Source organism: Akebia trifoliata, unplaced genomic scaffold, assembly GCF_017979445.1.
Source record: "Akebia trifoliata isolate Shusen 1 unplaced genomic scaffold, ASM1797944v1 Contig00889, whole genome shotgun sequence".
In the NCBI taxonomy this organism is placed as follows: domain Eukaryota; kingdom Viridiplantae; phylum Streptophyta; class Magnoliopsida; order Ranunculales; family Lardizabalaceae; genus Akebia; species Akebia trifoliata.
The window spans coordinates 11,701-32,863 of NW_028237306.1; the positions used below are offsets into that span (position 1 = coordinate 11,701).

A 21,163-nucleotide genomic window follows, 5' to 3' on the forward strand; every position below is an offset into this window, starting at 1 on the left:
TCTCTAAATCAACAAAAATATAGTTCCAAAAAGAATACAAATCATGTATGAAGGTCCTTAATTTTTTCATTAATGGTGTCCAACCCATGGATACCTTCAAAAGACTAAATTAATAAAAAGTAACTTTCAAGCGAGTACATAATCTTCCTTTAAAGCCTAAAGACTTAAAATGGTAGAATCCAAGTAGATTCCCATCAAAGTCTTTGCTTCGCCAAAAAATCCAGCAAGCACCTACTTCTAATAAGGGCTTGCTCATTATCTTAATTTGCTTATGTTTCAAAATAAAACTATAGTCAATTTTCCTTAACTCTCTCTCTAATGTCTTTTATTTTCGAAAATCCAAAAAAAAAAAATTGAAAACTTTATATATGATCATATTGGTAACCATCTAAGGATGGGAGGGACAGGTGCCTAACACCTTCCTTATCCCTCAACCAAACTCCCTTACCTAGAACTCTAAGTAAACATTTACTTATCCATTCGGATATGAGAGTCACTACAAGTCAAGGAAATGAATTTTGACAATAATTTTATGGTGTTCATTCACACCTTAATTTACTGGTGGTGACTCCAAAACCCAAGTAGATGAGCTTAAACCTTTCTAAAGGTTTCTAAGCTTATGTATCTATATAAACTTAATATAATCAAAGTCATTTTGATCAAAATATAAAGGAAAAAAAAAAAAAAACCTCCAATCCCATGACCCTATAATCACGTTGGTTAATTTTCAAAATTACAAAAATATCATTTTATTGTGTAATTTTCATAAACCATTTATTTTTTCATACACATGTGATCTCACACGTCAACTTCTAGTATCTATATTAAAAAACATGCACTCCACATTTTGTCCTCCCTCCGTACATTAATCTTCATGTACAACTAAGGCTATCAATGGGCCAGGTTTTGGATCCATCTAACCCGACTTGCTATGGATCGAATTTGAGTTTAGTTATTAAGTTCATTTAGTTATCGGGCTGGGCTAAGGCCGTTTAATTATAGAGCTGGTATTGGTTTTTGAATGTAGGCCCGATGGGTGGCCCGACCTGCTATACAATACTAAAATACAATATATAATAGTTTTCTTATAAATTAATAATGATCCCTTAACTTCATAGTTTCTTTAAGAATTTAGAGATTATAAATTTGAAATGGGAGATGAAAAATGTTTGAAAAATCAAATAAAAAATATTATTTTTAATCAATTTATTGTAATTTAATGCTTCCAGTACAATAAAAAAAAAAAAATAGTTGAAACAGTTTTGGCCCGACTCGCAAATGACCCAAATGTAGCTGGACAAAGCTTGCTTGGACTAAGGTTTTATTTCTTAAGTTCAGCCCTATATTTAGATGGATTTAGTTTGGGCCTAGATTTTAAGCCTTAAAAGGCCCAGCCCATTTCGGTCTATTGACAGCCTTATGCACAACCGTATGGCAAATTATACAATTTTACACTCCATGCCTGATTTTCATCACCATTCTTCATTTACATTTATATCATATCTAAATTACAAATCTAATCAGCCATGCTCACAATAAAACCGTTCGGAAGAAATTCTGATTTTGAGGTGGATTGTGTAGATAGGATAAAGCCATTATAACACACACATTAATTTGTTTACATGTTTTTTTTTTTTAATGAAATTTAATTCAAACATTCAACTTCTCCTTCAAAAGAAAAAGGAGAAGGAATAAGCAAGTTTGATAATTTGATTTTTTTTTTTTAAAGACTAATAAAGTGCACATGGTTAAATATTTATTTTGCCTAAATTTATATATTATTTTTTAAAAATATTTAAAAATTTCAACAATGAAAAACCACAGTTTCAGACATTTGTCTCTCCCCAAAATAGAATGTGTAAGTACAAGTTACCTTCAATGTCAAACCTTGGTCCAAATGAATGGAGGCACCATTCGTTCAACCCTTTCAATTATCTTCCTTTTTAACTTCTTCAAGGACTTATAATTCTAACTATTTTTTATATTTTCAATTATCTTCCTTTTTAAGTTGTTCAAGTACTTATAATTCTAACTATTTTTATCCTCTACCTCCTAAAAAGAAAATTAATTTTCTTACGTTTTCTATTTTAAAAATTAATTTAATTTTTTTTTTTTAAATAATTACTATTAATAAATCTCTATTTTATTTCGATTCAAGTGGATACGTCTCTTCTTATATCGTTTCACACTCTTTTTAAAAATTAATTTAAAATTATTTTTTAATAATGATTATTAACAAAACTCTTTTTTATTTCGATTCAAACGGACACATATCTTAAAAATCTGGAAATTGATTCTTATCAAATATATATATGAAATAAACTAAAATTAAAATTCTAAAAATCAAATAAATCTTTAAAAAAAATCAAAAATTAATTTTTTTTTATTTGTATTGATTTTTTCTATTTTCAAATAAATATTTAAAAACTAAGTACCGATTTTAATAAATAAATTCTATTAAAAATAAAAGATAAAAAAAATTTCACTCTTTTTAAAAATTAATTTAAAATTATTTTTTTAATAATGATTATTAACAAAACTCTTTTTTATTTCGATTCAAACGGACACATATCTTAAAAATCTGGAAATTGATTCTTATCAAATATATATATTGAAATATACTTAAATTAAAAGTCTAAAAATCGAATAAATCTTTAATAAAAAGATATATATAGAATTAATTTTTTTTTATTTGTATTGATTTTTTTGTATTTTCAAATAATATTTAAAAACTATAATAGTCATTACTTAAGTACCGATTTTAATAATAAATTCTATTAAAACTAAAAAATAAAAAAGTTCAATGTGAATCCAATTTTAAACTTTAGTTAACTGAAATCTTAGAAAATCTGAAAATTGATTCTTATATATCTATATATATATATATATATATATATATATATATATATATATAATATATATATATATATCTATATATACTATATATATATATTATATATATAATATATATATATATATTATAGAAATATACTAAAATTAAAACTCTAAAAATCTAATAAATCTTTTAAAAACATATTGAAATTAATTTTTTTTCTTTGTATTGATTTTTTCTATTTCAAATAAATTAATGTTCAACTAAATATTAAAAACTAAAAACGTCATTACTTAAGTACCGATTTTAATAAATAAATTTCTTAAAAATTAAAAATTAAAAATTACAAATTTAATGAGAATCTAATTTTAAAGTTTAATAACTGAAATCTTAGAAAATCTGGAAATTGATTCTTATCAAATATATATATATATATAAATATACTAAAATTAAAACTCTAAAAATCAAATAAATCTTCAAAAAATATAAAATTTAATTTTTTTTTATTTGTATTGATTTTTTTTCTATTTTCAAGTAAATTAATTAAAAACTATTTCAACCGGTAATTTTCTTTTATTGGTTAGGTTTTAAAAATTAAAAAATTTAACGAGAATCTAATTTTAAAGTTTAGTTACCGAATCTTAGAAAATCTGGAAATTGATTCTTATCAAATATTTATAGAGAAATATACTAAAATTAAAAATCTAAAAATCGAATAAATCTTAAAAAATATAGAATTTTTTTTTTGATTTGTATTGATTTTTCTATTTTCAATTAAATTAATTTTCAAATAAATATTTAAAAACTAAAAACGTCGTTACTTAAGTACCGGTTTTAATAAATAAATTATATTAAAAATTAAAAATATAAAATCCAACGAGAATCCAATTTTAAATTTTAGTTAACTGAAATCTTAGAAAATCTGGAAATTAATTCTTATCAAATATATATAGAAATATACTAAAATTAAAACTCTAAAAATAGAATAAATCTTTAAAAAAATATAGAAATTAATTTTTTTTATATTTGTATTCATTTTTTCTATTTTCAAATAATATTTAAAAACTAAAATCGTTATTACTTAATTACCGATGTTAATAAATAAATTCTATTAAAAATAAAAAATAAAAAAATCCAACAAGAATCCAATTTTAAAGTTTAGTTAACTGAAATCTTAGAAAATCTAGAAATTGATTCTTATGAAATATATATATATATATATATATATATATATATATATATATATATATATATATATATATATATATATATATACTAAAATTAAAAATCTAAAAATCGAATAAATCTTTTAAAAATATAGAAATTAATATTTTTTTTACTTGCATTGATTTTTTCTATTTTCAAATAAATATATAAAAACTCTAAAACGTCATTACTTAAGTACTGGTTTTAATAAATAAATTCCATTAAAACTTAAAAATTAAAAAATTTAACGAGAATGTAATTTTAAAGTTTAGTTAACTGAGCTGATTTTTTGTGAGGATGATCTCTATGATGAGGAGATCATCCTCACCAAAAAACAGCCTATTCCAAAACTTCTAACCCCATCAAAAGTGATTTACAAAAATTGGACGGTCCACAATTCTTCAACTTGTAAACTAGGGTTAGAAGTTTCAAAATGAGATGATTTTTTGTGAGGATGTTCTCTTCACCGTAGAGATCATCCTCACAAAAAATCAGCCTATTGCAACACTTCTAACCCCATCAAAAGTGATTTACAAAAAATGTTTGGCACCAAACTTGGCAAATTTTAGGGCTGCCGAACCGCTTCCTATATATATATATATATATAGGGTCAGGATCAAGGGCCATATGTAAAAACAATGTAACATTAATAAATTTTCAAAATATGGGTTAGAAGTTTCGGATTGAGCTGATTTTTTGTGAGGATGATCTCTATGATGGGAAGATCATCCGGAAAAAAAAAATCAATCCAATCTGAAACTTCTAACCCCATTAAAAATGATTTAGAATGTGGACCGTCGATTTTTTTTCCAATTTTTATCAATAATTTGTAAGTCACTTTTGATGGGGTTAGAAGTTTTGGAATAGGCTGATTTTTTGTGAGGATCCTCAGCGGTGAAGAGATCATCCTCACCAAAAATCAGTTCATTTTGAAACTTCTAAAACTAGTTTACAAGTTGAAGAATCGTGGACCGTCCAATTTTTGTAAATCACTTTTGATGGGGTTAGAAGTTTTGGAATAGGCTGATTTTTTTGAGGATGATCTCTCATCACACAAAAAATCAGCTCATTCCAAAGCTTCTAACCCATATTTTGAAAAATGTTTGGCACAAAACTTGACAAACTTTAGGGCTGCCGAACCGTCCCATATATATATATATATATGGGAGCGGTTCGGCAGGCCTAAAGTTTGCCAAGTTTGGTGCCAAATATTTTTTGTAAATCACTTTTGATGGGGTTTTGGAATAGGCTGATTTTTTGTAAGGTTGATCTCTACGGTGAAGAGATCATCCTCACAAAAAATCAGCTCATTTTGAAACTTCTAACCCTAGTTTACAAGTTGAAGAATCGTGGACCGTCCAATTTTTGTAACTCACTTTTGATGGGGTTAGAAGTTTTGGAATAGGCTGATTTTTGGTGAGGATGATCTCCTCATCATAGAGATCATTCTCACAAAAAATCAGCTCATTCCAAAGCTTCTAACCCATATTTTGAAAAATGTTTGGCATCAAACTTGGCAAACTTTAGGGCTGCTGAACCGTCCCATATATATTATATATATATATATATATATATATATATATATATATATATATATATATATATATATATATAGGGGTCCCGTTCGGCACCTTAAGTTTTACCACACACTTTAACAAACGCGTTTTGTCCTACATGGATTAGAAGTTTCGGAATGGGCTGATTTTTGGTGAGGATGATCTCTATGGTGAGGAGATCATCCTCACCAAAAATCAGCTCATTCCAAAACTTCTAACCCCATCAAAAATGATTTACAAAAAATGGACGATCCACGATTTTTCAACTTGTAAACATGGGGCTAAACATTTTGGAATGGGCTGATTTTTGGGGAGGATGATCTTCTAATCATAGAGATCATCCTCACCAAAAATCAGCCCATTCCAAAACTTAACCCATATAGGACAAAAAACGTTTGTTAAAGTGTGTGATAAAATAGGGAAATGTTCAGCACCCTAAGTTTTATCACACACTTTAACAAACGTTTTTTGTCCTATATGGGTTAGAAGTTTTGGAATGGGCTGATTTTTGGTGAGGATGATCTCTATGATTAGAAGATCATCCTCCCCAAAAATCAGCCGATTCCGAAATGTTTAGCCCCATGTTTACAGTTGAAAAATCGTGGACCGTCCATTTTTTGTAAATCATTTTTGATGGGGTTAGAAGTTTCGGAATGGGTTGATTTTTGGTGAGGATGATCTCTATGGTAGGAGATCATCCTCACCAAAAATCAGCTCATTTTGAAACTTCTAACACATGTAGGACAAAACGCGTTTGTTAAAGTGTGTGGTAAAACTTAGGGTACCGAACGGGACCCATATAATATATATATATATATAGTTTGGTGCCAAACATTTTTTGTAAATCATTTTTGATGGGGTTAGAAGTTTTGGAATAGGCTGTTTTTTTGTGAGGATGATCTCTACGGTGAAGAGATCATCCTAAAAAAAAATCAGCTCATTTTGAAACTTCTAACCCTAGTTTACAAGTTGAAGAATCGTGGACCGTCCAATTTTTGTAAATCACTTTTGATGTGGTTAGAAGTTTTGGAATAGGCTGATTTTTGGTGAGGATGATCTCCTCATCATAGAGATCATCCTCACAAAATCAGCTCATTCCAAGCTTCTAACACATATTTTGAAAAATGTTTGGCACCAAATTTGGCAAACTCTAGGGCTGCTGAACCGTCCCCTATATATAAATATACTAAAATTAAAACTCTAAAAATCGAATAAATCTTTAAAAAATATAAAAATTAATTTTTTTTTATTTGTATTGATTTTTTCTATTTTCAAGTAAATTAATTAAAAAATATTTCAACTGGTAATTTTAATTTTATTGGTTCGATTTTAAAAATTAAAAAGTTTAACGAGAATCCAATTTTAAAGTTTAGTTAACTGAAATCTTAGAAAATTTGGAAATTAATTCTTCTCAAATATATATGTAGAAATATACTAAAATTAAAACTTTAAAAATCGAATAAATCTTTAAAAAATATAGAAATTAAATTTATTTTTATTTTTATTGATTTTTTCTATTTTCAAATAAATTAATTAAAAAATTTCGACCGGTAATTTTAATTTTAATTTTATTGGTTCGATTTTCTCTTTTAAAATTAATTTAAAAATATTTTTTTAATAATTATTATTAACAAATCTATTTTTTGATCCAATTCAAGCGGGTACGTCTTTTCTCATAACGTTTAACACTCTTTTTTATTTGGATTCAAGAGGATACGTCCTTTCTTAAAACGTTTCATACATTTATCTTACGTTTAAAAAAAAATTAATATTTTTTTAATAATTATTATTAACTATTTTTATATAATTTGCAGATACGTCTACCTTTCTATTTAAAAAATTAATTTAAAATTCTATTTTTTATAATTATTATTAACAAATCTCTTTTTTATTTCGAATACATCTTTTCTTATAAAGTTTTTTTTAATTAATTTAAAAATATTTTTTAAATCCTTGTTCACGACTCTTCTTTCGTTCACGATCCAGTATGAATCTTGAATCCTTTATATACAACAATCTCCTTATGAAACCCATCAATCTCTCTCTCTCTCTCTCCAGTATTCTTGCAACCCCACTTACAGATTCTCAAACAATCCTAAATCTCTCAAATAGCACCAAAAAATCACTCACATTTGATTCCAGCAAAACTTAGAATTCCAAAAAAGGAGAAAAAAACAAAGTCCCCCCGAGAAGAACAGGTATCTTCTTATTTCTTTGGTTTGCTTATTAAAGGTTGATTATTATCTAAATATTTTATTCTTTCCTCTTGTGGGTTTATTTTTCTTCCCCTCATTTTATTTTGTGGATAACTAGTTATTTTCGTTCTTGATATCTGTATGGTTTCATTGGGTATGAAATTAGATCCGAATATTATCTCAAAAAGGATTAGATTCTTTAGTTACTGTTCTATAGATTTTTCTTTGATTCACGGATGTTTCTTTATTTATTCTTAGAATTTAGAATTCACATTTTGTTTTGTTTTTTTTTTCCTGGAATTATAGTGTGAAATATGAGAATCTGTTCTGTAAGTGAGATTTTGGGATCTAATTTTATCTCTTTACAATGTAGATGTCCATTTAAGAATTCATGTTTGTTAGATAATTAATTCGGTTCATGACGCTTCTTATTTATATCTGGCATTTGGGTTTTTTTTTTTTTTTATCACTATTTATTGCTGCAAATATTTTTGGTGGTTTAATTTTTTATGGGTTTAAGAGTTGACTATGATATAATATAGTTGTAGAAATTATGTTTTTATCTCAAGATTCTCAATTCCAAAACTCCTTGTAGGTTTTTTATTTTTTTGGGAGTTTCAATTTTTGTCTTGTATCTGTTCCAACAAATGGTGATTGGTTTCTTTCTTGAAAACTTTTGTGGTTTTGTAGATTGATGATCATGTTGAGGCATGGTTCTATGATAACATGGGTTTAAAAATTGACTATGATATATTATGCTTGTAGGAGTTTTGTTTATATCTCAAGATTCTCAAGTCCTGGGCTCCTTCTATAGTCTCTTGACCCATCTAATGGATATTGGGTGAGTGACTCTTATCGTTATACTTTTAAAAATGAGTGGATCTCCACTTATGTATTTGTGAAGTTAAGGATATAAAATAAAGAGGTATTAGATTTAATCTACAAATCCAATATTGCTTATTTAAATTACAATCAAGATTGTCTAATTCATAAATGTCTTCGCCTTACTAAACATATTGTTTAATTCATTATTTTTCAGTTTGAATTTTGGATCATTGCACGTGCAGGATCCACTAGGATTTTAAGTGCAAATAATGAAAACTATAAAGGCGCCAATAAGTTGAACCTCCCTTTCTCCCACCAAGTAAAAATATTCTCCAAATTCCTTATATTAGGCAATGCCAACCAACATAATTTTGTAATTCTTTGTGCTTTCTCGTCCATCTCATTAGTATTGACTTTGAAAATTTTCAAAATAGAGCTAAAATAAATGGAGACTAAGATTACTAATCATAATAGCCTAAAAAATTAGTGGTGGTTAAAAGGAAAAAAAGGAAAGTAAATCTTCCTCTTCAACCGGAACCAAGTGCTAAAAGGGAATTCAAAAGCATAATAAACAGGATAGATAATTGAAATGAGATGATTTTGTGATCATTTTAAACTTAAATAGATAAATACACGATTGGTCATAAAAGTTCCTAACATTCATTCTAGGGGTACAATCTAAATAATCAATAACTAAAAATAACTTGAAGATTGTTGCAGCTAGATTCCAAGCCACACATGAAAATCCGATTATTGAAATTAATCCCTTCTAACATCAAAACAATCAATCTCAACAACCAAACCCCAAGAATGTATTGCAAAGAAAATGCTAGTAATAATAAAAAGAGTAGAGAAATAAACATAACCACAACACAAGATATACATGATTCACCCACAATGGGGACTACATTCACGGACAAACTGACAATTAAAAATCCACTACTCAAAGAAAAAATTATAAGTATAGAGATTTTATACTTACCTCCAACTCTCCAGTAAAATCCATCAAATCTCTAAACCCATTCCTGGTAAGAACCCCAAACAAGAAATCGATCTCACTTCCATTGTCACAAGCCTGTGACTACAATGTGAAAACACCCTAAAGAGCTTTGAGCATTTAGATTTTACAAGAGAAAAATAATATCCATGTAGAGATTCAATCCTTTCTTACACATAAAGAGAAAACTCCATTTTAAAGAAACCCCCTTTTAACAACCATCTATAGACCCTATTTTATTTCTCATAAGTTAATGTGAGAGAAAACTTCTTCCTCCTCGACGCTTCTTCCTCCCACGTCATTATTTTTTATATTTACTATTACCTCCCGACGTCGTAAACAAGGGGTTTTCTTTTTCAAGTTGAACTTGGTCTCTTACTTACAGCAACCAGCAGCTATCCTTTGGAACCCATATATTAAGCCTCAGATTATAACTTCGGGAACTTGAAGACATGCTTTATGGAATTAATTCATAAAAAGAGAATGATACACAAATTATGGAATGAGTTTCAAACAAATGTGTGTCTCATGGCCAATCCTAGGAAGGTAATGGCAGCAGCGCTGTTTCACAAGGCAATGGAATATGAGACCGTACATACGGTGGTTTAGCTCCAACAAGACATGAATTTTAATACAGAACAAACCACAAATATCAGAAATTTACCAGGAATTTTATCGGTGAAACCAAGAGCTCGAAAAAGATCTATCGCATGTTTCCACTTAGCAATAAAGACAGCAAGATCAAGAATCTCATCTGCATCAAATGTAGATGCCAAGTTATGTGTAACTAAGAGCTGCAAAAAAACTAAGGGTTCCAAAGGATTTTCATCTCCAATAGTAACCTTCCCTTTCCACTCAACCGCAAGTTTCTTCGCCTTTTCCTTAATCTGAGGCTTAATCTATGGGTTCCAAAGGATGGCTGCTGGTTGCTGTAAAACCCCCTATTTATGATGTGGGGAGGTAATAGCAAATATAAAAAATAATAAAATGGGAAGGTAATAATAAATATTAAAATTATTAAGTCAAGAGACAACCCACGTGCTCTATTTTAAAAAACTTTAAATCACGACCGTTGAATCCATGTTTAATCCGACGAAGGATGTGATTTGTCTAAATATGAGTAGCTTTATGTGTACACGGAATGGGAAATATGGGGGCGTTCAAAGGACATACGTAAAAACAATGGCTTTTCAAAATATGGGTTAGAAATTTTGGATTGAGCTGATTTTCTGCGATAATGATCATTATGATAAGAAGATCATCCTCATAAAAAATTAGCTCAGTCTGAAACTTTTAAATTCATCAAAAGTGATTTACAAATTATTGATAAAAATTGACAAAAAATCGACAGTACACCTTCTTAATCACTTTTAATGGGGTTAGAAGTTTCTGATTGGATTGATTTAAGAGGGTAAAAATAAATAAATAAATAAAAATTAAAACGGTATTATTATAATAAAAAATTGAGATTACAACAATAAAATATGAAAAACAATAAAGTAGATTAAAGGGATAAAAGAGAAAATGTAGTAAAGCTAGGGGAAGTGAAGAATAAATGAAATAAAATAATCCCAAGAAATTATTGCTTGATGGAAAGGATAGTATTAAAAAAATTGAGATTAAAGGGTAAGAGATGAAAAATAAAAAAGTGGATTAAATGGGTAAAATATAAAATATAATAAAATTAGAGGATGGGGCGTTTTCTTTCGAGTTAAAGGGTAAAAGTGGAAAAAATATAATTGGAGGGATATTATTAAAAAAATGAGATTAGATGGGTAAAATATTAAAAATAATAAAGTAAAGTAAAAGGGTAGAAGAGAAAATATAGTAAAATTAGAGGAGAAGAAGAATAAATGAAATAATGTGAGTCCCATAAAATTATAGCTTCATGGGAGGTTGAACCATAAAAATATTACAAAAATTTGAGATTAAAAGGTAAAATATGAAAAATAATAATTTTGATTAAAGAAGTAAAAGAGGAAATATAGTAAAGTAAGGGCAGGTAAAAAATAAATAAAATAAATTGAGTCCTAAGAAACTATAATTTGATGGAAGGGGTATTATTAAATAAATTGATATTAAAGGGGTAAAATATGAAAAATAATAAAGTGGATTAAAAGTGTAAAAGAGAAAATATAGTAAAGTTAGGGGGGTAAAAGTGAAAAAAAATTGGAGGGGTATTATTAAAAAAAATTGGATTAAAGGGGTAAAAAATGAAAAATAATAAAGTGGATTGAAAGGGTAGAAGAGAAAATATAATCAAATTAGATGAGTAAATAATAAAAAAATAAGTGCGACTTGAAGGGAGGTATAACCCACAAAATTATAAATGATGGGAGGTTTATCCTAATTGGATTTGTCTCCCACAACACTATAGTTGACTAGACGTTTGTATTACACAATTGTTCCAATTCAATTTTATTTTATTCTATATATTAGAATTCACCCATACTTATAGCACGAGCATCCTCTCTCTCGAGTTAAGAGGGGAAAAATAAAAAAAACTAAAGTTGGAAGGATATCATTATTTAAAAAAATTGAGATTAAACGGGTAAAAGAGAAAATATAGTAAAATTTGAGAAGGTGAAAAAGAAATGAAATAAAGCGGATTCTAAGAAATTACAGTTTGATGGAAGGGGTATTATTGATAAAATGAAATTAAAGAGGTAAGAAATAAAAAAATAGATTAAAGGGATAAAAGAGAAAATATAGTAAAGTTAGAAGATGGAGTATCCTCTTTCAATTTAAAAGGGGAAAAGTGTAAAAAATTAAGTGTATGGTATTATTAGAAAAATAAGATTAAAGGGAAAAATGATGAAAAATAATAATATGAAATAAAGTAGATTAAAAGGGTAAAAGAGAAAATATAGTAAAATTAGAGGAGGGAAAGAATAAATGAAATAAAGTGGGTTTTATGAAACTATAACTTGACTGAAAGTTCAACTAACAAAATTATTATAAAAAATTTGACATTAAAGGATTAAAAGATGAAAAATAATAAAGTGGATTAAAAGGATAAAAAAGAAAATATTGTAAAGTTAAAGGAGGTGAAAAATAAATAAAATAAAGTAGTTCCCAATAAACTATAGCTTGATTGAACTGCCTTTTCCATAGGAATCAACCCTACCGAGTTATTAAAAAAAAAATTGAGAATACAAAGGGTTAGAAATGAAAACAATAAAGTGGTAAAAAATAAAATATGGTAAAGTTAGAGGAGGGGGTGTCCTCTTTCGAGTTAAGGGATAAAAATGGAAAAAAACTAGAGTTGGGGGGGGGCATAATTAAAAAAATTTAGAATAAAGAAGGTAAAAGATTAAAATAATAAAGGATTAAAAAGGTAAAAGAGAAAATATAAAAAATTAAAAGAGGTAGAAGAGAAAATATAATAACATTAGAAAAAGAGAAGAATAAAGGAAATAAAGTGGGTCTCATGACAGTATAGCTTGATGGGAGATTTAACCTACCAAATTGTACATGATGGGAGGTTTGTTCTAGTTGAATTTGTCTCCCATAACATTATAGTTGATTGGACGTTTGTATTACACACAATTATTCCAATTTAATTGTATTTTATTATATAGACTCGTTCACCCATTCATACGGCACAGACATCCTCTCTTAGGTAAAGGGGTAAAAGCGAAAAAAATAATAAAACTTCTAACCCCATCAAAAATGATTTACAAAAAATGGACGGTCCACGAATTTTCAACTTGTAAATATGGGGCTAGAAATTTCGGAATGAGCTGATTTTTGGTGAGGAAGATCTTCTAACCGTAGAGATCATCCTCACCAAAAATCAACCTATTCAAAAACTTCTAACCCATGTAGGACAAAACATGTTGGGTAAATGGTAGGGGGTTGAACATTTCTATGGTGTGTACATGATGTGGAATAGGAAAAGCATTCATGTGTTCAAATGCAAAATAATATTTTACAAAGAAGAGAGTTCTTGATATTTCCCTCTCTCTCTCTCTCTCTCTCTCTCTCTCTCTCTCTCTCTCTCTATATATATATATATATATATATATATATATATATATATATATATATATATATATATATATAATATGGGAAATGTTCAGCACCCTAAGTTTTACCACACACTTTAACAAACGTTTTTTGTCCTACATGGGTAAGAAGTTTTGGAATGAGCTGATTTTTGGTGAGGATGATCTCTATGATTAGAAGATCATCCTCCCCAAAAATCAGCCCATTCCGAAATGTTTAGCCCCATGTTTACACGTTGAAAAATCGTGGACCGTCCATTTTTTGTAAATCAATTTTGATGGGGTTAGAAGTTTTGGAATGAGCTGATTTTTGGTGAGGATGATCTCCTCACCATAGAGATCATCCTCACCAAAAATCAGCTCATTCCGAAACTTCTAACCCATGTAAGACAAAACGCGTTTGTTAAAGTGTGTGGTAAAACTAAGGGTGGCGAACGGGACCCTATATATATATATATATATATGGGTCAGGTTCAAGGGCCATGTGAGAAAACATGTGAGAAAACTTTCGACGGTAAATAAAATTTTAAAATATGGGTTAGAAATTTTGGATTGAGCTGATTTTTTGTGAGGATAATCTCTATGATGGGAAGATCATCCAAAAAAAAAATCAGCCCAATCTGAAACTTCTAACCCCATTAAAAGTGATTTAGAATGTGGACCGTCGATTTTTTATCAATTTTTATCACTAATTTGTAAATCACTTTTGATGGATTTAGAAGTTTCTGATTGAGCTGATTTTTTGTGAGGATGATCTTCTCATCATAGTGACTATCCTTGCAAAAAATCAGCTCAATCCAAAGCCTCTAACCCTTATTTTGAAAAACGAAAGTTTTCTCACATGTTTTCTCACATGGCCCTTGAACCTGACCCTATATATATATATATATATATATATATATATATATATATATATATATATATATATATTATATATATATATATATATATATAATATATATAGATATAGGGGGGTGTTCAATGACCAACTTTTTGACAAAACATTTTTCAAAACATGAGTTAGAGGTTTTGGAATGGGCTGATTTTTGGTGAGGATGATCTCTACGGTGAGGAGATCATCATCACCAAAAATCAGCCCATTCCGAAACTTCTAACCCCATGAAAAACAGTTTACAAAAAATGGACGGTCCACGATTTTTCAGCTTGTAAACATGGGTTAGAAGTTTTGGAATGGGCTGATTTTTGGTGAGGATGATCTCCTTACTGTAGAGATCATCCTCACCAAAAATCAGCCCATTCCAAAACTTCTAACTCATGTTTTGAAAAATGTTTTGCCAAAAAGTTTGCCATTGAACGCTACCCATATATATATATATAGGGTCCCGTTCAGCAACAAACATTTTGACAAAATATTTTTCAAAACATGGTTTAGAGGTTTTGGAATGGGCTGATTTTTGGTGAGGATGATCTCTACGGTGAGATCATCCTCACAAAAAATCAGCCCATTCCAAAACTTCTATCCCCAGTTTACAAGTTGAAAAATCATGGACCGTCCTTTTTTTGTAAACCATTTTTGATGGGGTTAGAAGTTTTGGAATGGGCTGATTTTTGGTGATGATGATCTCCTCACCGTAGAGATCATCCTCACCAAAAATCAGCCCATTTCAAAACCTCTAACCCATGTTTTGAAAAATGTTTTGCCAAAATGTTTGTTGTTGAACATTTCCCATATAGGGTCCCATTCAGCAATAAACATTTTGACAAACATTTTGGCAAAACATTTGGTGAGGATGATCTCTACGGTGAGGAGATCATCCTCACCAAAAATCAACCTATTCAAAAACTTCTAACCCCATTAAAAGTGATTTAGAATGTGGACCGTCGATTTTTTATCAATTTTTATCACTAATTTGTAAATCACTTTTGATGGATTTAGAAGTTTCTGATTGAGCTGATTTTTGGTGATGATGATCTCCTCACCGTAGAGATCCTCCTCACCAAAAATCAGCCTATTCAAAAACCTCTAACCCATGTTTTGAAAAATGTTTTGCCAAAATGTTTGTTGCTGAACATTTCCCATATGTATATATATATATATAGAGAGAGAGAGAGAGAGAGAGGGGAAATTATCAAGAACTCTCTTCTTTGTAAAATATTATTTTGCATTTGATCACATGAATGCTTTTCCTATTCCACATCATGTACACACATATTATATATTGTCCTTTAGTTATTTCCGCCATGAGTTTTATCCATTATTATAGTTTCTGCAATGTGGCCAATATTGTTTGGTTGAAACATTCGTCATGGTGAGTTCTTGACTTTGATAACAAGTGCAGACCTCTAAATCTCTATATTTTAGAAAAGTGACTATAACTAATTCAACCTTCCAAACTAGGACAATTAGAACAACACAACTTCACAAGAAAAACTCAAATCCCTAACTCGAAAATAATTTCCCATATTCTATTATTTAGCCCATTCTTTTTTTCATCACTCACCAATGCACATTTATCTTTATTTAGTAGTTTAATATTGAGTATGATTTCAATATTTAGATATTATTATTGATTGATTTGTTTCAAGATATTCTCGATGTGTTTATGTTGATAGGATAGTTGATTTATGAATCTTTAATATAAAATTTAGCATGAAATAACGAATTTTGATCTTAAATCTAATGCATCATTATCATCATCAAAGACTTGTCCCAAAGATTTGAGTTAGATTAATGAATCGTGTTACTCCATTCCAATATGTCAAGAGCCACAACTTTTGTTCCACAGTAACTCTTAACACATCATGTTTCTGAAAGTGTGCTCACATCTACTTTCACTATTTCTATCCACATTTTTTTGGATCTTCCTTTTGATCATTTAGATACTTCAACTTGAAATTTCTCTAACATAATCTTACAAAAAAAATATAAAAAATCTTCTTCGGAACACAAGTGTTAAATTGAAACAAATGTCAACCATAAACATAATATAGGAGAAAAAGTCTCAACAACTACAAACGTTGTTTCACATCTAGTTAGAAAAGGTGACCCAAAATTGATTCCTACCATCATCATCCACATAGCCACATAAATGAGAAAAAAAAAAAAAAAAAACTTACAGGAGTCATTTCCAATCCATCTGGATTTCCATATGTAGGATAGTTGTCACATTCATTGATAGGCTTGCCCATCCTAAGTTGAGAAAGAATAAATTAAAGAGTCACAATCAACAACTTCCTCGTGAGCATAACCAACTAGAGATGAGAAAAGGTCGCCAAATAAACACCTATTATCCATATAAAAGCTCCAACTATAGCATAAATACTCGATTGATGACAATACCTGATTAAAACAAAATGCTTTTGTAGCTTCATCAATAGTGCCTACATGTGTAGCTAAGATTGGGGTTGGTGTAAAGCAATCTAAACCACTCGTGTTTATGTGTCAGCATAAGCTCTAACGAAATGAAACATGTCTCTCTATATTTCGATTACATGGTCACCTATGATCAGACAATTTTGAGTTGTGAATTATGAGAGAAAAGGTGTCGAAAACCATGAGCTACTTTAATAGCATGTAAAAGAATGTCCCTTGAAGGAAAAGAGATTCGAATTGACTAAAATAAAAGATAGGACAAATAACCTTCATTCTTTAAGCATGCTTGATCAAATCAGCAAAATGACAAAGTAATATAAGATTATGAAGGCTAAAAGAACCAGATAGTCTGGTCTCTCTTGTACTCAATAAATATATAACTAAATTATCTCCTACTTTTCTAAACCATTTTTTTTTGTTGTTGAGAAATCAGGTCGAAGACATTCACAGATATCATAGCCAGAAGAACAGTGGGACGTTCCTGCTCCAAGATCAATATTATTGAACTTGATTTTTTAACATGGTCCCTTTCAAAGCAAAGTTATATTATTGGCAAGAATTAGAATGCTTTCCTCCTAATACATTAAATCCCTCCTTGGTTGATAAATGCTAAGTAAAAACAATACATTCTTAAATTTCTCACAAATACAAAACATACTTGTCACGCCTCTAAATTTAAACACACATCCCCATAAATAAGTGTTAGAATCTTGAGATGTGATTAACTATCCTATCCATGCTAACATATAATAATAGACAACAATTCCTGTTTAACAGTCGTAGCGGAATAATAACTAAAATCAATAAATAAGAGTTTGTGGAAACTAACAATAGTTCTAATTAAAATCCATAATCCCTAGTCTTGTAATAACATCAATTAATGTCACCAAATTTGACATATAAAGTATCTAATATGTAACAATGAAATAAAATGACACACAATGTCTTGACATAAGTGTCTCAAATTGAAACATAAAAAGAATACAATTACTAAACTTTACGACTAGTCAAATTGACGGAGGCAACTGCCCACATACTCAAACTCTGGTACCTCCTTGTAAATCTCCTCATCAACGACTAACTCATCTGAAAATGTGAATGGTAAGGAAAGTAATAGGAGTGTTATTCAACAGGAAGTCTACCGTTCTAAGAAGTAGTCACAACATGTAACGTATAATCATATTGAAGTTTAAATCATGCTGATTTTAAATAAAATATAACATTCTAATAAGGACTAAAGAAAATAATTAATCATTCAAATAAATATCAATCTATCAGTTCTATCAAATAAATCGTTATAGTTCTAACTTGCTTTCAAAGTATAAACTTTATCTATCAACATACAATTAAAGATACATAATACAAAAACGACAGTGTAATCAATAAGAGTATCGAGGAACATGCTGATATGACAGTCTCGGCATGGATAATCAATATTACAAACTCCACCGTGGAATCTCATCGTTCACATCTGATTTTGTGGCTGGTCGTTGCTACCACGGTTGGGTGACTACTTATATTTTGTTTCACTAGGGCCGAAGCGCGTCAGGTTGTTCTTTCTGCGGGGGGCCGGAGTTTGCGTAGTATCTTGCTGGGAAGTTGATGAAAAAGAGAGAAAAGAGATAGAAAAGAATAAGATTGAATAGATTATCCCGAACCTGCCTCCGCCGCCGTCGCACGAACCATTTATGATGACCACGTTTGGGTGAAAGTAGGGGTTGAAATTCCCTTACTAGACTAGCTACTAGCTTTTGCCCAAGCCCAAATAAAGGCTTTGATTCAAGAAAATAGTGCATTAGTGGATAGAGGAGATAAGGATCTTGTTTGGTTTGGTGGCTAATAGAATTAGCCATTGATCAAAATTCAAATACTTGAACCAATTATTTTGATCATTCGTTTGATGACTACAGATTCTCAGTGATCACTAACTAACTCAGGAGCGAACTCCCCACGACTAAACCTACCAAAAGGCAATACATGTAAACTTTAACTATCTTTACACCATATAAAGACCGTCTTTACACACAAATATTTTTCAAGAAAGAAGAGAAATTCTCGGATCTCGTGAGCTATATTACTCTCTAAAGTATCCCATACAACCCAAGATAATAGAACATTTAAGTATTATCCTAAACTGACCCGTTGCTTTCTGAAATATAGAATGGATTGCTCTTTATAGATTTTCTACCACCCTTTTCTAATAAACAAAATAATTTTATTTTGTATACATATATATAATTTCTTTATATCTAAAATACAAACAAAGTATGATAATATCTTCCAATGGCATCCATTTGTCAATCAATTCATCCATCAATCATATCACACTACAAAAATTTTGATTTTTAGCGAGGGTAAAAAATTGCCGCCAAAAATCATAAAATTGTCACTGCTATAAATAAAATGGCCAAGGGAAACGCCGTTATTCATGGTTTGCTTAAAGCAATATGGACGCCTATAGTGGCAATCAGAAACAACCGCTAATTGATTTCTAATACAATTACTAGTGATGATTTTACCACCGTTATAAATACAATTTGAGGACGACATTTTAGTGGCGGTTATGGCCGCCGCTAATAAGATTTTAAATTCATTTTTCGATTTCTTATATTTTAAAATTATTTATAATTAAATACTTATTTTTATACAACCTTTTAATTAAACAAAATTACATAATAAACAACGAATGATAACAACAAAATATGAGCAATATACCTAATCTAGGTCTCACATAACAAAATAGTACATCAAATGAGGTAAGATACAAGTATAACAAAATAGTAAGTCAATTGCACTAAGAGACAAATCTAATAAATCCAAGTCTATCACTCAAAAAACAAAAAACTATCATGGCTGTTGTTGTGGGCAATGATTACTGGCAGGCTGATTGTGTTGCTTATCAACCTACAATTTATATACATTAATCAAATTAGCCATACCAATCAACATTTATTTATTAACAAAATATTTTAAAATACAACATATTCAATTACTAGTGCTAATGTACCTTTTTCATTAGGGCAATGACCAATTCTTTTAATCCTTGCACCTCAACATCCCTCCTAATCTGTTGTTGCTCCAGAGACTCTAATTTCTCCTTCAAATTACGGACCTCAGCAGAATTGCTAAAGGAATTTTCTGAAGATGATGCAAACAATTTGCTGGGAGTCGGGCCAAAGCCGACACCACGAACACGTCCATGTCTATCAGGACCCATGACCTGAGATAATACATCATTTCGACCTGTAATATCTTGAGAACCTTCCGGTAATTTACTCATGAGTTCTTTTATCTTGTCCTGCAAATATTAAAAAAATTCTTAGTACCTTCAAATTAGCAACATACCAAACTAGAAGATTGTAACACCAATAAAGAATCAATAAATGATAAAACTAAGTGAAATTAAGGGTAGATACGAGTTATTGATCCTAAGACAAACATAACATTTTAGGTGAAGAATCCAATCCAATAAGAGAGTTCAAATTTGCTAATAATTGCATTACAAGAATAACTAGAGCAGATTAAGTCCATATTCAAATCTATATCTATAGGTATTGATAAATAAAAAATCTATATCTATAGGACCCAACGAATAAGGTAGTGTTTGTTTCCGCTTCAAAACGCGGATTTCAGTGCGTTTGCGCTGAAAATCTGCGATTTGGTTCGAAATCACCATTTGTTACGAAATCGCATTACGAAATTGTGTTTTTAAACGCAAATGTGAAAAGCTTCAAATATCCGCTTTTCTAATCGTGTTTGCGGGAGACGCGAACTACCAAAAACAACTCATTTGAAATGACCGTTTTACCCTTGCCCTCACAGATCTCTCTGCTTTTCTTCTTCTCTTCTCTATTTGGTCTCTCTTTCTCTTGCGCAGATTCTTCTCTCGCACAACTCTCTCTCTCTCTCTCGCACGTCTCTCGACAGAGCCTCTCACAAATCTGTGTATAGCAAGAGTTGGACCTCTGCGCCGCTCTCATCAACTCTTACAGGTCTCTCTCTCTCTCTCTCTCTCTCTCTCTCTCTCTCTCTCTCCATCGAATATTATTTTCGTTTCGATTTTTTGGTAGATCGAATACCGTTTTTGTTTGGGATTTTTGGTTTAGGGAAGGGCTTGAGCTTGCTTTCCAAGCTTTAAAACAATTATTATAGATTAGAGAATGGGATTTACCTTGTATGACTCTTAAGAGTCTCGATTTCCTCCAAATTT

The 21,163-nt window shown here is 29.8% G+C and overlaps 1 protein-coding gene across 2 annotated transcripts; it reads right to left on the minus strand.

Annotated features, from left to right (window-relative positions):
- Nucleotides 1-17,767: 17,767 nt before the first annotated feature.
- LOC147380900 (uncharacterized) lies at nucleotides 17,768-20,773 on the minus strand. 2 transcript variants are annotated; one of them, XR_015174962.1, is made up of 2 exons: nucleotides 19,961-20,773; nucleotides 17,768-18,039 (listed from the first exon to the last, which is right to left on the minus strand). XR_015174962.1 is itself a non-coding variant. In XM_086431093.1 (2 exons), the coding sequence occupies exons 1-2, from the start codon at nucleotides 20,231-20,233 to the stop codon at nucleotides 19,801-19,803; spliced, it is 330 nt and encodes a 109-aa protein (XP_086287219.1). In that variant the 5' UTR covers nucleotides 20,234-20,277; the 3' UTR covers nucleotides 19,627-19,800. The 2 variants fall into 2 exon arrangements, 1 of the variants encoding a protein (XP_086287219.1); XM_086431093.1 differs by lacking the exon at nucleotides 17,768-18,039 and adding an exon at nucleotides 19,627-19,857 and having other exon boundaries at nucleotides 19,961-20,277.
- Between the last annotated feature and the right edge of the window lie 390 nt (nucleotides 20,774-21,163).

Excerpts from the sequence above, each read along its gene's own strand:
- LOC147380900 (XM_086431093.1), bottom strand. The coding sequence starts at position 20,233 with ATGAGTAAATTACCGGAAGGTTCTCAAGATATTACAGGTCGAAATGAT. Across the intron at positions 19,858-19,960 it reads TCATTGCCCTAATGAAAAAG|GTTGATAAGCAACACAATCA; the intron begins GTACATTAGCAC and ends TATAAATTGTAG.